This window comes from Manis javanica, chromosome 5, assembly GCF_040802235.1.
Source record: "Manis javanica isolate MJ-LG chromosome 5, MJ_LKY, whole genome shotgun sequence".
Classification (NCBI taxonomy): Eukaryota; Metazoa; Chordata; class Mammalia; order Pholidota; family Manidae; genus Manis; species Manis javanica.
The window spans coordinates 31,251,392-31,271,323 of NC_133160.1; the positions used below are offsets into that span (position 1 = coordinate 31,251,392).

General features: G+C 44.2%; 1 protein-coding gene across 14 annotated transcripts in view; it reads left to right on the plus strand.

Annotated features, from left to right (window-relative positions):
* SHLD1 (shieldin complex subunit 1) overlaps positions 1 to 19,932 on the plus strand; it is a 122,148-nt gene that overhangs the window by 52,824 nt on the left and 49,392 nt on the right. For 2 of the 14 annotated variants that reach the window (XM_073236911.1, XM_073236910.1), the window contains exon 3: positions 13,802 to 13,858. The exons of 10 other annotated variants lie outside the window; for them this stretch is intronic. In XM_073236911.1, the coding sequence (XP_073093012.1) occupies positions 13,802 to 13,824 (23 nt within the window). In that variant the 3' untranslated portion in view covers positions 13,825 to 13,858. 2 more of the 14 variants (XM_073236912.1, XM_073236906.1) reach the window with 2 other exon arrangements.

Sequence of the window (19,932 nt, forward strand, 5' to 3'; positions counted from 1 at the left end):
GTTTTTAGATGGCAACAAAATATAATTGAACTCTTTATTGTCAAAAGTCCTACAGGAAAAGATTATCTAGTTTTATCAGCTCTCTAACCATAATCCTCCTTTTTCTGCATGGAAATAACTATTTATATGATATGTTTTTTAATAATGCAAGGTTCCTTAGGACATAATTACAGTTCTATAGCAGAACCACTGTCATTTATTTGGATGTGGTCATTATTTTAAAACGATTTCTGCCATTCTGATGCCTGTACCAGGTTCTGCATTGTCATTCAGGCAGAGTTTGGATGGGCAGCAAGATTTTCTTCAAAAAGCTCTACTCCAGCAATCTAGACAGATGGCTTTCCTCAGAGTTGTCACCAGTGCCTTGCCTCCTCCGAGACCTTGAATTGTGAAGTTCCTGCTCTGCCCCAGCCAGAGTGGTCAGTCTAGCACAGCGGCTGAAAGCATGACTCTGGTGCTAGACTCCTCTGGGTTTGAGTCTGACCTTCTCCCGCATACTAGCTTGGGACCTTGAACAAGTCACTCAGCCTCTCTGTGCCTCAGTTTCCCCATCTATTAAATGGGATGCCTCTCTACCTACCACTTCAGCATTTTATTTAAAAAAAATAATAATAAAGGGAGAAATGTGGGATTCACATATAAATCAAGTATAAAAATCAAACGAATATTCATATTTGACCTGATTGTTTATAGTTCATAATGAGTGATCAAAACTGAAAGTTTTTGTGATGAATGCCCTTGTACTGTTCACCATGTAAGAACTTATTCACTATGTAAGAATTTGTTCGCCATGTAAGAACTTGTTCGTTATGCTTCAGAAGATTGGAGACTGACGAGAATTAGGCTGGGGGTGGATTAATGATTGTGCATTGAGCATTGACTCCCCTATACAGAATTTTATTGTTGTTAACAACCATTTGATCAATAAATATGAGAGATGCCCTCTCAAAAAAAAAAAAAGGCCGACAAAAAAAAAAATTAATAAATAATAAAAATAAAAATGACGGTGCTGCGCCACATCAGGGCTGCAGCCATTGTCAAAAAAAAAAAAAAAAAGTAAATGGGATGCCTCACAGGAAGCTGTAGGAGTTAAATGTGTTCTGTAAAAGCCTGCGGAATAGTGCCTGGCACATGGTCAGTGTCACATTAGTGCTGTGGTCTGTGGCTAGTCGGTCATTCCTCCTCTGCCATCCCCCAACTCATCACCATCATCACTACCTTCTGTCTCCCACAGGCATCTCTGACTGTGCATTGCCTCTCACACCTTTATCTCCCCCTCCTCTCCCCTGCTTCCCCACCCTCTGCCACCTCCACTTTCCTTGTACAGGGCTATGTCCATTCAGGTCCTGGGGGGGGGACAGATAACACAGTCCAACCAGGTAATTTGAGGAAAGCTTAATAAGGATGTTAAAGGTGTGGGTAGGAGTCAGGAAACCACCTGGGGAAGCCCAGTGCCGGTGCCTGGAAACCCGGAGAGAGCATGCTCACAGTGTAGAGAGGGCTGCCTGACCGGAGCTGGAGCCGCTCAGAGGGATGCGGAGAAAGGTGGAGGGAGGCAGGCAGCTCAGGGCAAGGGCCAGGAAGGGAGCCAGGCAAGTAAGTAATCCGATCTCACCTTTCTCCCTCCTTGCATCTCTTGCCAGACCTCCCCATGGTTCTCAACTCCAAGGATGCCATTGATACAGTCTGTGTGGGCAGCTTCCCGGGGCGGAGCAGTGGGGAGCCAGGTGGAGTGTGGATGTAGAACAGAGGGGAGGTGGGAATGTCTGTGTAGTGCCGCATGGTACCCCTGGTCTGCAACCCCCCATTCAGCCTGGAGTCCTGGGCCTTACAGTCTGGCCCACACCCATCCCTCCACCCAGAGGCCCCCATTTGCCTCCATACCCACAGCTCTGGCCTCCTCCCCAGCCACTCAGCCAGTCTGCAGGCCACTCATCAAGCACACCATGACCTTTGCACCTCTTTCCAACTTTTCATGCCCCTTCCCTTTCCTGGGAGTGTTCTTCCCTCCTCCTAGGCCTAGAGAAATGATACATATAGGATCCAGCCCAAATACCCTGTTCCCTGCAGTCTTCCCTGCCTCCAGCTAGGCTCCCTTATGGTTAAGTCTGCATGTACTTCAAGATGCTTCATTTGGTGTTGGGGGCCGGAGGGTTATTTGTAAGACTGATTCCTCTATAGACTAGATCATCCACTCTTTGAAGAGATACCATATGATACTCTTCCTTCCTTTGTGTGGCCTCCAAGTGGTTAAAATAAAAATGAAAGTTCCAAAAAATTAATTGTATGGAAATGATAGGTGGAAAGATGCAATAAATATCACTTACCTGGCCAAAGATGGTGTTAGTTATGAATAATGGACTCAACACATTTAACACTGGTGGCTCTATCACATGTTCTACACAACCAAGTTACTCCTTAACCCCCTCCCCCACCCCACATCCAGATTTAGTTACTATCATATTCTCTGGGGCACCTTATATGTCACCTATTAGAATTTATCTGTGTAGTTAATTATTCCTTGTTTTACCTCCTCTTCTAGAGCTTTAGCTCCATGAGAACAGGAACCGTATCTGTGCTGTACACCAAAGAATCTCCAGACCTTAGAACAGTGTACATAGTAGATGTACAATGGTATATAATAGCTTCACAATAGTACACAATGGCTTCACAAATATTTGTTGAATGAATAAACATATTGGTCATAGTACTCTGTGACATGTCATAACCTCTGGATGCCAGTAGAGTGGGGATTCTAGCTGTGGAAGAGCCCACGGAGTTCCTTTCCATACCTGTCAAATCATTCCTTACTGCTTGAGAAGATCTATGAGCCTACTCTCCCATCATTACAGCAGCCACCCTTTCCACTTGTATGGGAGCAGGTCGCAGGTCTTTTTTTTTTTAATAGTATCACTGATATACAATCTTATGAAGGTTTCACATGAACAACATTGTGGTTTCAACATTCACACAGATTATCAAGTTCTCACCACCATCTGCCCCCATTGCAGTCACTGTCTATCAGTGAAGTAAGATGCTATCAAATCATTACTTGTCTTGGAAGCAGGTCTTATACTAAGAACAAATTCCCTTTTCCTTCAACCTCCATAGGGAATTCAGTATTAACGGAACTGTTTCTCTAAAGTTATTCTATTTCTCATTTCTCTTCCCTAATTGTGTTTATTTGAGCTTTTTTAATCTGATGGTGCCAAGCAAAATATATTTGATTGTTACTTGGACTGAAACCTCTTCACTAATTTTGAAGATGTGTAATAGGCATTATCAGGACTTATAACTGAAAATCGGCATCATTTTATATTATTCATGATTGTGATAGCCTCACCAGATCTTATTATGAATGAATGACTTCAGGAAGTTCTTTTTAAAGGTCACAAATGATGTTTAATATCCTCAAAAAGATTACTTTTTGGAAACAGGAAGTAGTGGCACAGCCTGGAAGCCTTAATTTATTTAAGCCCTTCTATTGCTCAATAATCTCTTGATCTGCTGTTTTTCTGAAGTTTAATATTCTGAAAAAAAAATGTTCTAGGAAGGAAATTAAACTTGGTGTTTGAGATAAGAAAGCTCTTATGAAGCTTAAATCCTGGATATACTAGAAAAATATCCTGATTTTTAAAAAGTAAAAAGCAATTAGTTTAGAGGGACTATAAATAGGATTGTCTAAAGTGAAAACCTAGAAAAATTGGACAGATGGATTTCATAAACTTGGGGAATATTAATTCTGGGGCTGTGTGGCAACAGGGTTTTACTGATGCATCTGTTGCAGACTAATTCTTATTTTCAGTGCAGTAACTGAAGTTTAAGTTTGGGGGTTTTGCAATAGAAACAATTAATTATAATTGTATTACAAGCTGTGTTTTACTAGACAGCTTGTCCTTTATAATATAATTTACCTTTAACTGCAGTATAATTTATTCTGCCCTTCTGGTTAACAGCCTCTTCTTTACAAAGAAAATAAGCTTTAACAATATCCATGGTGGTAATACTTTTACAGTAGTTGAAAATAGAATGGTTTGGGGGCTCTCAATCTTGGATGAAAGAAGATCAGGTTTGGACTGAGTCTGGTAGGGTACACCATCGTTAGAACTAGGGACTGGCAAAAGCAGAGATGGGCCCTTAATTCCCAGATAAACTTTACACCTATTTGTAGTTTCTCCAGAAACTACGTTCCAGCAGAACATTTGTATACCCTGAGGCCCAGTGGTTCCACTCTTAGACACGCACCTAACAGAAATACATCCTCATGTTCATGGAAGGACATGCCCTCAAACAGTCCTAGCAATTCCAGTTATAACAGCCATAACTAGAAGCTTCCCAAATGCCCAGCACCAGTAAAATGGATAAATAAATGGTTGCGTATAGGTAATGGTAAGCAGTGGACAAGAGAAGTCTGGGTGATGGATCATGTTACACTATCCGATAGCCAGACACGAAAGCCCAGTTCCTCATTCGCCGAAGTTACATCTCCAAACATGGAGAGTAAAGGAACCAAGGCAGGAACACAGGCAGTTTCCATGCTACTCATGAATCTTTTTAATATGTGGAGTGTTTCTCTCCTAGACTCACTTCTATTACTCTTAAGAATTGGAAAAAAAGGTAAGGAGCAGGGGGTGAATGAAGAGAGGAGGGCAGGGAGCATGAAAGCAGTGGCATATGATACGTCATCAGAAATAAGTGGACTGCTGCTCTGCATAACAACATGGATGAGTCTCACAGCACAAGGTTGAGTGAAAGAAGCCAGATACTGAAGAATACCTGAGGTGTAATACCTTTTGTATACAGTATAAAGAAGGCAAAGCAATCTAGGTGTCAGAAGCCAAAATGACAGTAACCTTTGGGAGGGCAGTAACTAGAAGGGGGTGCAAGAAGGGCTCGTGGTCCTGGTGCTGTTCTGCTTCTTGATCTGGGTGCTGGTTACATTGGGTATATTCAGTTTGTGAAAATAGAGCTGATATTTAGAGCTGAAAATAGAGCTATTATTTAGGCACTTTCATATACATATACTATAATTTAATAAAAAGTTAAAAATACATTAGTTTGAAAATAGGACGTGACTGTAATTTTCGAGCCAGCTTATCAGAAATGCAGAAGGTTACAGTGACACTTTGACAAATGGTTAAGGGCACACAAGAACTGCATTGTCTTTAAGCAGAATCATATTACAGAGTCTCCCCAAAGAAGCCATTGAGACACTCCATCCTAGCTGCGATCTTTCTGTGGAGAACCATGGGAGTTTATCCAAATCCCCATTTCCGTTAGCAGCCAGCTCTGGCTTCTTGGTTCAGTGAAGTCTTTCTGGGAACTCTGACCTCTGTTCTCTGCAAGTTCTGATTACAGCTGTCATCAGAAGAAGTTATTAGCAGTTAATAACTTCTTATTAATTTATTATTATTATTATTATTAGCAGTTAATAATGCTCTAGGAATTATATTTCTTTTGATTCTTTCTTTACTGCCAAGTTTGGCAAGGCCAACAGCCCTACTTTTTCATTTCTCTGCTCAGGGTCAGGCATTTGGTGGACATTTAATAAATGACTGACAGCTGACCATTGCCCTTGAAGACACAGGAGGAGGAACTGGGGCCCTGTGTGAGACAGAGCAAGCATTTGCTTTGAAGTGGCAATATTTGTGTTGCTTTGTGACTCTGGGGAAAGGAAATACCAGGGCAAAATATCTCTAAAACCAAAATCAGTCAAAGGGTGAAATAAAGCTTAAAACCCATTTTATTGCTTACAAACTGCAGTCCTGGGTCATTTCTCTGTCTTGCTCCAGCAGAAGCAAACCAGCCCTCCCCCTAACCTCTCAGGTTCAGATAAGCCCTTAGTCACCCAGGTAATTACCCAATGATATGGAGATGAACTATGCCTATCCAGCCCTGAGGAATGCCTATTGAAATGCAGATGCACTAAAGCCAGGTGAGATATTCTGGAAATATTACAGTTTTACCCACATACTTCCTGTGTATTGTCTCAACTTGATTTCTCTGATCCCTTTGATATCTCTCTCCTTTAAAATTTTTTTGTGTTTACTGTTGAGGATTGAGAGATATGAAAAGACACAAAGAAGTATGAGATAAACAACTATACTTCTTGCATTCAGAGACTCTTACTATTTTGCTGTTTTCTTTTGCCTTTCCTATAATGCCACTGCTTTCATGCTCCCTGCCCTCCTCTCTTCATTCACCCCCTGCTCCTTACCTTTTTTTCCAATTCTTAAGAGTAATAGAAGTGAGTCTAGGAGAGAAACACTCCACATATTAAAAAGATTCATGAGTAGCATGGAAACTGCCTGTGTTCCTGCCTTGGTTCCTTTACTCTCCATGTTTGGAGATGTAACTTCGGCGAATGAGGAACTGGGCTTTTGTGTCTGGCTATCGGATAGTGTAACATGATCCATCACCCAGACTTCTCTTGTCCACTGCTAACATTTTTTAGGTTGGCTTGGCTAGGGTATACATTGTATTCCAAATCACTAAAAGGGACTTAGAGTTATTCTGGAATGGAACCATTCCTTTTACCAATACTATTGTATCCTCAGTCTCACCCTAAAAGCAAGATGAAATCTTTTTATTTCTTTAGACTTCAACATCTTTTAGACCTTAAAATCCCATTAACCCTAATTCTGTGCCTGAGAATCTTAACAGAAGATTTGCCTCTCCAGGTAGAGATTTCTGGGCAGTTGTCCCAGGCCACACTGTTCTGTATGTTTCTGGAACCATCCGACATCACCTGCTGTGGGTAAAATTGTAATATTTCCAGAATATCTCGCCTGGCTTTAGTACATCTGTGTATCAGTAGGCGTTCAGAGGTGGAAAGAAGTATGACTTAAGTGCATTTGCATATCCTCAGGGGTGGAGAGATGTTCATCTCCATATCAGTGGGTGATTACCTGGGCAACAGAGGGCTTATCTATACCTGAGAGGTGAGGAGTAGTGCTGCTTTTGTTTCTGCTGGAGCAGGAAAGAGAGAGGCCCTAGACTACAGTTTGTAAACAACAAATGGGTTTTAAAGTTTATTTCTCCGTTTAACTGATTTCAGTTTTTAGAGGTATTTTGCCCTGGTATTTCCTTTCCATGGACTTACATCTGGCACAGTTGGCAGGATTCCTCTGAACCCAAAATCTGTCAAAATAGGTGCGACCTTTGGGAGGGCCACCCCTAGAAATGATGGGGAGAAGTGGCACTTACACCAAGGGACGTGTGTTTACACTTGTGTGGTCATGGAGTCACCACTACCACTGTTGGCCACATTGACCCTGGTCCGTGACCCAGGCCTAAGGCTACTGCTTCTACCACTGCTGCTCTCTTGTTGCTGGCCACAGCCTGGTCACAACTATGGAAAAGAGCAGAGGTCTGGGTCACCTTGACAGAGAAGCAGCTGGCTGCTGTGTACCACACCTTGCTGGCTACAGAGCCCATTGCCAGAACAGCTCCAACCAAGGTATTTTACCACCTATCCCATCGTGGGGTGGGTGCGAGACTGGACCCAAAGGGCATGGAGTGGTGTGGCCCAGACACCTGCTGTATATCATGTGACTGGCCACTTGCCTTTGGCATCCCCAGGGAATGATGAAGCAGATACATTGGCCCAGATGCACTGGCTAGAAAGAAAGCCTGCCTCTGATGTGACCCAATGGCTACATCAGCATTTGTTGCATGCAGGGCAAAAGACAATGTGGGCCTGTTGGTGGGGCTTGCCATTGAGCTTTGAAGAAGTCAGCCAAGCCTGGAAGGAGTGCCCTGCATGTTGTGCAGATCAGCAAACCACCAAGAGGGGCCTAGAGCATCTCTTTGCAGTCTATGGCTGGTTGCCCATAATTGAGAGCAGTCAAGGCACCCACTTTATTGGACATGCGTTGCAAGGATGTGTGCAGCAATTAAGAATAAAATGGACGTGGCCCTGGACATTTTGACACATGGACTGGAGATGGCTGGCTCTTCTGGCACCTTGGGGAAAAGGCCTGGAAGCTGGCCTCTTGTGTATTCCTGGAATAACAGCAAAGTGGCCCCCCATGATCATGGTTATTTGCTTCTACAGTCCTTGTGTCCTAGATGCACCACTTGGCTGTAGCTGCCACGTGATGGCTGGAATGGACGAGTTTTGAATTTGATCTGCATGGGACTTTGAACCTAGCTAAATCCTCTGGCTTGAGAATTATCATGATTGTATTGCTGTTGTCAAGAAAAAAATGCTTAAAGAGAGGCTTGACTTCGTCTAATGTTTGGTAAAAGTTTTGTGAGTAACCTAGCTTAATTGTTAGGAATGAGTAAACAAGTATAGAAACATATTTTGTGTTTAGTGAGAGATTGTGCTGTACAGTACATTTACTTAATTTGCATAGGCTGGATCCTCTGGCTTGATGATTATCATAATTTTATTGCTATTGCTGCTGTATGTCATTAGTTTGCTTGGAAGATGGGGAATGAGTAAGTTTTAAGGTGAGATTTCTGGAGGGGTGGTCTGTGTGTAAAATTGTAATTTTTCCAGAATATCTCACCTGGCTTTAGTACATCTGCATATCAGTAGGCATTCAGAGGTGGAAAGAAGTATGGCTTTAGTGCATTTGCATATCCTCAGGGGTGGAGAGAAGTTCATCTCCCTATCAGTGGGTAACAGAGGGCTTATCTGTACCTGAGAGGTGAGGAGTAGTGCCGCTTTTGCTTCTGCTGGAGCAGGAAAGAGAGAAGGCCCTGGGCTGCAGTTTGTAAGCAATAAACGGGTTTTAAACTTTATTTCTCCCTTTGACTGATTTTGGTTTTTAGAGGTATTCTGCCCTCTCCCCAGACTTACACCTTCCCTGCCCCAGTGTTGTGTGGCTGACATGCCTGTTTCCCTTGTCATGACAGGAGCTCCCCATCTGTCGTGCTCCAGGCTGCAAATGCCATACAGTGTTTGCCCTACGGCTTTCTCCTCCTAAAATAGCCTCTTATGGGTCTCTTTGTGACTTTCAGGAGTTTTTTTCTCCAGGCTCCTCTGAGCTTTGTCCCTAGTTTCTCTTGGGTTCCTGAAATATTTATTTGATATTAATTTAAAAGAGATTATTTGTTGGTTAGAAGAAGAAGCGCCCCTGTAACATTGAGAGACTGTTTCCCTTGCCCTTTAAAATCCCTTAATGGGGGCATTGTTTTGTTTGCTCAGCTCAGCTCTGACTGGGGGCTACATGACATTTGCAGTATCTCTAGGCCTCTGTTTAATCGTGTTGCTATAAATGATAATCCATTCTGAACAGAGTCCATTGAAAGTGAATCACCTGCTATGGGGTACGTGAGGAGGGGACAGCAGGGGAAGGTGAGTGACAGAGACAGAATAGTTACAGAAAAACTAGTTATCCACATAGTTATAGAAAAGAGAAAAGGGGTATATGTAGTTCGGATTTGCATCTTTATCATTTCCTTTTTGTCTAACCCTATGTTCAGTCAGCTGAAGTGGCCCCATAATTCTCTCTCCTGGAATCCCATTCATCTAAGACACACCTGCTGTCTTTGGCATTGAAGGGACAAAACTTGACATGTGTTTACATTTGATTCCCTTCAACTTTGTGACCCAAGGGTGAGTTTATAGACGTGATGTTTTTGTGTTATCATTTTCAGAAAGGCAGTGCTCAGTTTTGGGGAAAGCAAATGGGGAACTCCCATTCAGGTCTGAGCCTTCTCCTGGAGGCTGGAAACAGTGCTGCCTACCAGAAAGGAGGTTAATGGTAAAGCCCTTCTGCTCAGAGTGAGTGGTTCTCATAACCTGTGAGTCCTTTTCTTCAAATATAGCTTTCCAACATAAAAAAACAATTTTTTTTGATAGAGACATTAACACCGTGTAACGTTTATGGAGAGGAAGAACTAGGTAGGGAAGGGATGGTTTCTGTTACGATTCAGGAAAAAAAATATGACAAACCCTTCTAGCTAAGTTATTATTTAACCAATTCTTGAGTAAAACAGCTTTCTTTGTTAAAAATTGAAAGCCATTTATAATCCTTATGAAAAAAATCTACCGCATATGGATGGATGAGAAGCATAATAAAAATGGAAAAAAACAGCTAGCATTCATGGTGCACTCAGTAGCACTTTCCTGGATTGCATCATTCCATCCTCCTCCAGCTCTGTGGGTGAGATGCTTTTGTGCCACAGTCTACAGCGAAAAGACCTGGGAAATGTTTTTAACCCCACCATCTTGAACTCCATGGAAAATCAAGTCCCCATTTTTGTGGCGCACCTGGTACCATCCCTCAGGACACAGATGGTATTCTGCAGACAGTTTGGAAAAGGAGAGCAGTTCAGTAGTCTCATCAGCTAGGGCCTGAGTCGGGACCAGACACAGATGCCTCCCTCTAGCTTCCCAGATTCTTCCCTCTAGTTGTGTTGTGATGATTCGAAATTGTCCTTCTGCATTAAAAGCTAGAGCAGTACATTGATTCATATTGCCTCATTCACTAAAACCAGTTACTGTGGTTTGTGTGTAGCAGTTTCTCTCCTAGACTCAGGTCCATTGAAACCAGCACTGTCCGAGGCATTGGCATCTCACTACACAGGCAGGACAGGCTGCCTGTCTATAGGACAGAAGAGTTGCTGAATATTGTCCACTGAACACTGTGGGAGCTGGGCTGGGACCAGCCAGCTCTGCCTGGGGAACTGGGAAGCTTCATGGAGGAGGGGTGCAGGCATGGGTCCCCAAGGAGCAGTGGGTTCTCCTGGTGGAGAAAGCTGGTGAGGGGAGAGTCAGGACATGTTTGGCAGCATGCAAGTGGCAGGGCTCTTAGCAGGGTGGCTGGTGGAGGAGCGCAGATGGTGTTTAGAGTCAGCTCTGACTCACTCTTGGAAATTACAGAAATTCAAGGAGAAGGATTTGGAAACCCTCCAGCAAATTATATGACCTTCTAGTCTCTCAATAACCATTTGGTATCTAGCTCCTAAGTGGAAATTCTCTGCAATATAGTGGTGTATGGGAAAAGTTGGAGAATAATTTCAAGTAAAGTAAATAGCCTTGTGCTTCATCCTGTGAATCCTTGGATTTACTGTCACTGTCTTAAAGAGCATTTTATTAGAGAGTTGCCCCACTCCAACAAAGGCCCCAGGCCTTGTCCCATCTCCAGAAATGACTGGAGAAAGGTTAAATAAGACTTCCAAAGCAGGGCCAGAAGATATTCAGCTTCTGAATGTGATCATGCTTGAGATGGAAACTATATTTTCTGTCTAATGATTTTCTTGTTGCCATGGCAACTGGATGGGTTTTTTTTTTTTAAGCTTTTGATTTTTCTCAACAACATGAGCTTCCTTTGATTTACCTCAGACATGTGTACAGATTTATATCTTATTCAGAGAGTCCCTAGTGTAAGTGTTTATGAGGTATAAATTTTTTATTTTCACAATCTTCACCAGGTCAAACAGGGATAAATAATTTCACAGAACTGTTAGCCTGCCTGATTAAACAGACACGTCATGGTGCATTTTTTTTTGCCTGATGTCAAATACTGTACGAATTATTCAGATTCATTTTTACAAACTATCACTAAATATTTTAATATTAGGCTTTTTAATGTCTCTGACAAGGTCTATGTGAAATTGTTTCCATAAATTATAAATGCACATTGTTCCTCCTGTCTCCTCCTTGCTCACTCTGCTCTGACATTGTGGATGGTCCTCACCCTTGCTAAAGCCCTCTCAGGCCCTTTGCATTTGCCATCTGGACCCTGTCTGCCTCAGGTATTCACACTGCCTCCTCCCTCATTGTATTTAGAGCTCCAATTAAATGCCACCTCCTCAAAGAGGATTTTCTGAACCTTCCTGTCTAAAACAGCATCCTCAACCATGACTCTCTGGCCAGTTCCAGAGACAAGAGGGTCCATTGTTGGAAAACCTGAATGAATATCAGTCACCCTATTATGAAGTCCAGTGGTCTGTAAGTCCTACGCATGGCAAGAACTTCCAATTAGCTTTTTAATGCCTCACCCTCAAATTATGAACTCACAGCCAAATATCACCAGGTATTTGTAAAAATCCTCCATCACAAAATATAAAGACTAATAAGAAATAAAGAACTTGAAGAAATAGACAATGATAGAGCAAAAGAAGTTATCAGAAAACAAAACAGAAAATGTAGCAGAGGAAATCATCATGAAAATAATACAAGAAATTTAGGAGACCAACAGAGGGGAGACCACAGTCAACAGCCATGGGGCAGGCCTGGAGAGCAACCAGACTGACTGCTACAGGAGGTTCAAGGGCTCTCAGAGGTTAGCAACCTGGAGAAAGAAGAGGCTATCTGTCAGTTTGACACATGGAAAATTATACTGAGAGGCTCTTGGAGGATGTGGGTAGAGTTAGAGATATTGCCAAAGCATAGCAAGCAAATGCAAAAAAGAAATAACTATTAACCACAGAAGCAATAATATTGTGCAATAAAGGAAACCTTCTTTGTACATTTAGCAGAAATCAACTTTATATAGTTACATAAACACTGAATAATGATTTAATAAAAAAACTACATAACTGTATTTAGACGCTGGGGGAAGACCTCTGAGGCCATGTGCCCATATGAGCATATGTGCCTGAGACCTAAGGATACCAACATAAATGTCTAAAGCTGATAGATTTTCATATATGTTCACATAAAAATATAAGATTAAAAAAACTAGAAGGAACAGCAAGTTGAAATGCAGACTCAGGAATAGGAAGGGGGCTGGAGAGGCAGGGAACTATTGTTCATTGTAAGACTTTAAGCCTCATCTGACTTTTAAAGCTATGAGCATATATTACTTTGAAAAACAAAAATTAGTTAGGAACTAAAATATAAGTTTGACATAGCCCTTCTTCTGTGCACATGTCAATGATATAGTTTGATCAGTTTGATGTACATTTGATTAATAAGAAATTTAGTCCAGCATGTGGCTGATGTCCTTGGCTGGCAGGCTTATTGGTTTAACCAAATCCATTTTCACTTGCACACGGAGTAATTAATTTAGACTCATTATGCTGGAAGTCACGCTGAAAACATTTATTATTTCCTTCTACACCATGGAGATAGATAGATTGGACTAGGCTCGTGGTTATTGGGGCTGTATGCTCATTAAGAATGGAATAAGTACACTTGATACTAAATTGATCTTTTTAATTACTTTAGATTTAATGATGTCCTTTTGCCATGTACTTAATCTTCAGCAAATATTTACCTGTTCCAAACTGGCAGATTTGCAATTTATAACTTGTCATGTCAAATGAAGCACTTTCTTTTTCCCCTGCCCCCAGAAAGATCTCTGTTCAAATTACAGGCTTTTAAAAATAGCTGACACTTTCTCCTTTGTGGGGAACTTTCAACATTTCCATCCTAGGATTTGAAACTGGTCCTTGTCACTTCTCTTAGCCTTGGTCTGTACTTACTGATATACTTATTGTGGATACAGTTTAATGTTTTTATTCTTCTATCTGGGTCATTCTTACGGGTGCAGGGGGTGAATGGTTGGATGGATGGACAGATGGAGATAGGTAGGTAGGTGGATAAACACATCTGTGGTATAGATAGATAGTTAGACAAGCAGACTAAGAGACCAAACTGTACTAAGGATGTGTGGAAATACAGTTTCAGATAACAGAGGATACACAACAAGCTTTGGCTTCACGATTTCCAGTCCCTAAGAGCTGAATAATGGTCAGCTTTCCAAAGGAGAGTCTAAATAACCATCATCCTACTGCATACAACATAGTTTCCCCAACTTTTTGATGCAAGTGGAATCAGTAAGTTGTTCCATTAGAAAGTCCTAAAATAAATTCAGGCTACTTTTAAATGTTCTTTTAGGTTGTACCATGGAATTAATATGAAGAGCTGGGGTTGGAGGTGATTACTGAAGCCTGAGTATGTATGTCCTCAATCACTGTTTCATGAGAGAACCTTTTCAAACACACCATCACCGCCTCCACTGCCAAAATACTTGAGAACATTTTCTACACCAAAAATAATATGGTCAAATAAATTAGTAATACCTTTTTGAATTTTGAAGATGTGAAATTATGAGACTTAAAATTTTAGAGGTGATGCCAGGATTAGTGAGCACAGTAAATTGGAAGTTGCTTTTTATGAGTACAGAAGTTTGTGTGTTAGAACTGGACACCTCACTCCCATGACCTCGCCTGTGCGCTGTATTAGTATTCTCTTACATGCCTCATTAGTCTTTGGGGCCATAGCACCTGCCTTTGAATCTTGGACCTGCCACTTGGTTGCTGCGTGTTTTTGACCAAGTTTCTTAATTTCTGTGCCTCAGTTTCATTATCTGTGAGTCTATCAGTTAACCCATTCAGTGCCTATTCCAACCTTCTCCTAGCATGATTTTTTTTATCTTACAGAGGGTGGAAGTTCCCATTTCCAGAATTACTTGCAGCTAGTGTTCGGGATGTGAATTAGATCTTTTTAATCAAATGCACTCCCATAAACCTTTGAATTCAGACCTAGATTATGTGGGAAGAGAGATGGGGCACAGGACATTCATATTTTGCTGGTGTGGATAATGGCATCTGGTACTAGCCACTGTAGTGATAGCTTCCTGATTGAACAGACAGCTTCCTGATTGGGAAGCTTCCAGATTGTAGCAGAGACTGTGTTAATTTGGAGCAGCATCTGTAGTAATAACCTCCCAAATCTTTGTGTTTCTAATAGCTATAGAGCCAGCAGTCCCTTTGGCTGTTCTGTTCTGCGTATTGATTTGAGGAGTAATTCCTAAAAGCCTAGCCTACAGTCTGTTTCTGCAGCTCTCCCAAAAATAATGTGAACTGTTATACTTCTGAATATCTTTTTCTGCTTAAAGTAGCCAAAGTAACTTATATTGGCTACTCCTAAAGACCAAGAACAGTTAACTTACCTCATACGGGTGTTGTGAGAATTAATAAGGTAAGGCGTTTAAAATGTTTAGAGCGAGGGGGTCCTGGGGAAGGCAGTATATACACAGAAGACAAGTAATGATTCTACAGCATCATACTATGCTGATGGACAGTGACTGTAATGGGGTATGTGGGGGGCACATGATAATGGGGGGAGTCTAGTAACCATAATGTTGTTCAAGTAATTATACATTAATGATATCAAAATAAAAAATTATAAATAAATAAATAAAATGCTTAGTGAAGGGTCCCCACCAGTAAGATGGCAAGCTTCCGGCTTCTCTTCGGGGTCCTCAGTTCCCACCGGCGCCACCTGAAGCCCAATCACCTCTCGCCCCCCTCCCAATCCCAGCACCTAGCCAACAGCCACCAGCCACATAGAAGTGACACCTCAATCAATTCATGCCCCTTCCTATATAACCCAGCACCTTTCCCTAATAAAGCGGAACTCTCCAGTGAATTGCTGCTATGTGTCGCTCCTTTCCTTTCATTGGTGCCGAAACCCGGGAGACGGGACACCCCAACTGGGCCCTGTCTTCCCCCCGACACCAGCAGCAGCTTGCCCTCGTCCTCTTTTTCCGGTGCTGGCTCCTCACACTCACCACTCCTCTCTGGCCTTTAGGTAAGTTTTCCCCCCGGAGTGGGCCACTCTTCCCCGAGCTATTGCAGTGCCATTGACCGTGATCGTCCGGCAAGGCCCTGACGCTCGGGGATGAGGAGGGAACTCTCCCCGCCTCAGGCCTTCACGGCTGCGGCGGACCCTCAGGCCCCTCCTCCGACAGCCATAAATCCCTGCCTCAAGCCTTTATGGCTGCGGTGGACGCTCAGGCCCCTCCTCCGATAGTCATAAATCCCCGCCTCAAGTCTTTACGGCTGCGACGGACGCTCAGGCCCCTCCTCCGACAGTCATAAACGCATTCACCGTCCCTTCAATCAGTGCTGAAACTTTTTAAGCAAAATTTCCCCGGGTGGGCCGCTCTTCCCCGAGCTATCGCAGTGCCATTGCCCGTGATCGTCCGGCAAGGCCCTGATGCTCGGAGATGAGGAGGGAACTCTCCCCGCCTCAGGCCTTCACGGCTGCAGCAGACTCTCAGGCCCCCCCCCCTCCAACAGCCATAAACGAGGTGACTCCTTTGCGGATGAGAACGCTCCCTTTCCCTGCCCCCTCCTCCTTCTGTTCCATCCTCCGAAATCTGTTATGTCTGCCGAAAACGCCTAGCGCTAGGTACCTCGTGACTCCGGCACTCTGCCTTCTTAGGGAAGTCTGGGTGACAACCCACACTTCCCAAGAAATTCCGACTCATATACGAGTTTCTGCAGACCACCAAGGATCATCGGGGACGCCCTTTGTCTCCTTGCCGTCTGCCTCCGGTCCGAGGATCTCCGTTCGTCTTCCCCTGTTTGTCTCCTTCTCTGTCCTTTAGCCATGGGAGCCTCCTCATCCCTCCCGGAAAGTTCACCTCTTGAATGCCTGCTTAAGCATCTGGCTACCCTCTCCCTGACGCCTGATATAAAACCAAAACTTCTCCATAAATATTGCTCCCAAGATTGGCCGACATACCCCCTAGACAATAACAACCAATGGCCCGCAGGGGGAACTCTTGACCCTAACATCACTCGCGATCTTTTTAACTACTGCCAGTGCCTGAAAAAATGGAAGGAGATTCCCTATATCGAAGCTTTCTGCCTCCTCCTCTCCCCGCCCCCTCCCAAGTTCTCCTAGCCTGCAAGCCGCCGCCCCCGCAGAAGCCTCCCGTTCACTCCCTTCCCCTTCTTCTCCTACAACAGCCCTTCTCCCTTCCTCCCCCACCATCTCCTCCCCCATCTCACCTCCTCCACCTTCATTCCCTGCAGATTAAGCCTGAGCCTTTCAGCCCCCCTTTAACTAGGTCCCGGGGGCCTCCTCCGTCTTTGCCCTCATCACCTGTTTCTCCCCTGGTAAGGACCGCCTTTGTCTTCTCACATGTTTGTAGAGAGAATGGGAAAGCACCTTCCCCCATGTCTGAACGCAGCATGGGAAAGCACAAGCTAGAGAACAACCGGTGCAGTCCTTAGAAGTTATCTGTCCACAGAAACATATCTTGCCAAGACTCCTCACTCTGAAAATAGGGAGACCTTGAAGATGTGTAGAAACACCGCCCCTGCTTCTAAATATGCCCTTCCCCCACTTGCGGATGTGGCAGGAATGGAGAACAAAGAATATTCTGTTTACGCATTCCATAAGCAATTAACTAGAGCCCTGCTGCAGCTCAGTTAGTAGAGCATGGGACTCTTAATTCAGAGTCATGAGTTCAAGCCCAACTAGAGCGGCAGAAGTAAGCAGCTGAGCTGCTAGCTGGCGACATGTGGGTCCGATTCTATCTTTCTTTATTTTCTTTGCCCCCCATCTGCACTTCAGGACCTGCTCGACTAGGCACGGCTAGACCGCGTCACTCCCCCACAGACTGAGCCAGAACCCTTCAGTCCCCCTCAGACTCAGTCCCGAGAGCCTCCCAAAATTATCGCCCCCCTCCTGGAGGTAGCAGGATCCGAAGGCATCGTGCGCGTTCACGTCCCTTTCTCCTTAAGAGATTTAGCCCAACTAGAGAAACGCCTAAGTTCCTTTTCCACTGATCCCATGACATACATCAGGGAGTTTCAATAGACACTCCAGTCTTACAGCCTCACACATCATGACATTTTCATGCTCCTGGCCAATACTCTCCTCCCTGAAGAGCGTAGACGAGTTTGAGACTTTGCCCAAACGCAGGCTACCGAAACCCACAGGACTGACCCTACCTATCGCCCCGGCCCCACTGCTGTCCCCGAACAAGACCCACACTGAGATTATAACACCGCCATGAGTCTCCGCTCTCGAGATATTTTTGCCTCCTGCTTAATAGCAGGTCTGAAAAAGGCAGCTTGTAAAGTAGTCAATTTTCAAAAGCTCCAAGACATAATTCAAAAGAGAGACGAAATCCCCTCCAAGTTCTTAGACAGACTCACTCAAGCCCTATTACAGTATACCAGCCTAGACCCAGAAACACCTGAAGGAAGACATGTCCTTATGACATACTTCCTAGCTCAAGGCTACCCGACATTAAAGGTAAACTCAAAAAGTTAGAACAGGGCCCCGCTACCCCACAGACTGAGATCCTAACAGTGGCCTTTAAAGTCTTCCATAACCGGGAAGAGGAGAAAGACCGCCGTAAACAAAAGGCTAATCAGGTCAATTTCCAGATGTTGGCCCAGCTGATAAAACCACAACCTGGGCGCCCCTCTACAAACAAGCCCCCCCAGGAGCTTGTTTCAAGTGCGGAAAAGAGGGACATTGGTCAAGGGCGTGCCCCTCCCCCAGATCTCCTACCACCCCATGCCCCAGATGCCACAAAAAAGGCCACTGGGAGTCTGATTGCCCAACCACCTGAAGGGGAGGCTGGACGAACAACCCCCATCCTAAGCCTGCCTTAGTGGGGCTGGCAGAAGAAGATTGACGGGCCCGGGGGCTTCTCGCCCGACCATTTCCATCACCAAACAGGAGCCCAGGGTTACTTTAACAGTAGACGGTCGCCCCATCTCCTTCCTCCTAGATACAGGAGCCACCTTCTCAGTCTTGTGAGAATACCGGGGCCCTACCATGCCTGCCATTACTCCTATAGTCGGGGTAGGAGGGAAACAGATTTTCCCATTAAACCCCCCCCCTTTTTATGCACAATCCTAGACAATCCCATACCTTTCTCCCACTCCTTCCTGGTTATGCCCCAGTGTCCCATCCCTTTACTAAGACGAGTCATCCTTTCCCTCCTCCACGTTTCCATAACTATATCCACTCCCACAGCCCCCAGTACTCCCTTTCTGATGGCCCTCATAGCTGACGACCCCCCTCTACCCAATGAAAGCTCCAGTTCTGCCCTCATACACCCTGTAAATCCCAAAGTTTAGGACATTACAAGCCCCTCCGTGGCCCTATGTCCCCCTGCCTCTATCAAATTACGTGACCCGTCTCAGTATATCTGTCAAGCCCAATACCCCCTAACCACTTCAGCCCTCATAGGCCTCCAACCCATCACTCAAGATCTCTTAAACATAAATTACCTCAGACCCACTCACTCCCCATTTAATACCCCCATATTAGCTGTTAAAAAAACCAACGGATCTTTCCACCTTGTCCAAGACCTTCGCCTCATCAACATAGCCATTGTCCCTATCCATCCCTTAGTTCCAAATCCATACAGTCTTTTATTGCAGATCCCTGCCTCAGCATCCCACTTCTCAGTCCTAGATCTCAAGGACCCATTTTTCTATCCCTCTAGACCCCTGCACCTGGACGGACCCATACACAAGACATTCTGAACAACTCACTTGGACAGTTTTGCCACAAAGCTTCCGAGATAGTCCCCATAATTTTAGACAGGTCCTAGCTCAGGACCTCAAGCAGTTTCATCATGATCACTCCAAGTCCACCTTATTATAATACATGGACAATCTTCTACTCTGCAGTCTCTCGTGGGAACAGTCTCAACTTGACACTGCCTCCCTACTTAACCTTCTAGCTTCCAGAAGTTACTGAGTATCCCCCGTCAAAGCTCAAATCTCTTCCCCTCCTGTCACTTAACTCAGATTCTTTCTATCTCAACAAAGAAAGTCCATTACCTTAGACAGAAAATAGCTCCTCTCTGACCTGCCCATTCCCAAAACCAAGACAGAAATCCTTTCCTTTCTAGGCCTGGCTAGATATTTTAGAGCGTAGATCCCTAACTTCTCCCTGTTGGCAAGACCCCTATGCAACCTCAGCAAGAGCCCCCCTAAAAAACCATTATCCTCCTCACCCCAACACTCCTTCATTAAGCTCCGTCAAGCCCTTGTAGAAGCCCCAGCTCTCCATCTTCCTGATTTGTGGAAGCCCTTCTCATTATACATTCGTGAGAAGTCCAGTCAAGCTCTAGGAGTCCTAGGCCAATATTATGGCCCATCCTTTGCCCCAGTAGCTTATCTCTCCAAGCAATTAGACCCCACAGTTCGGGGATGAGCCCCCTGCCTACGAGCATTAGCCACTAGACAGCTCTTACAGAAAGA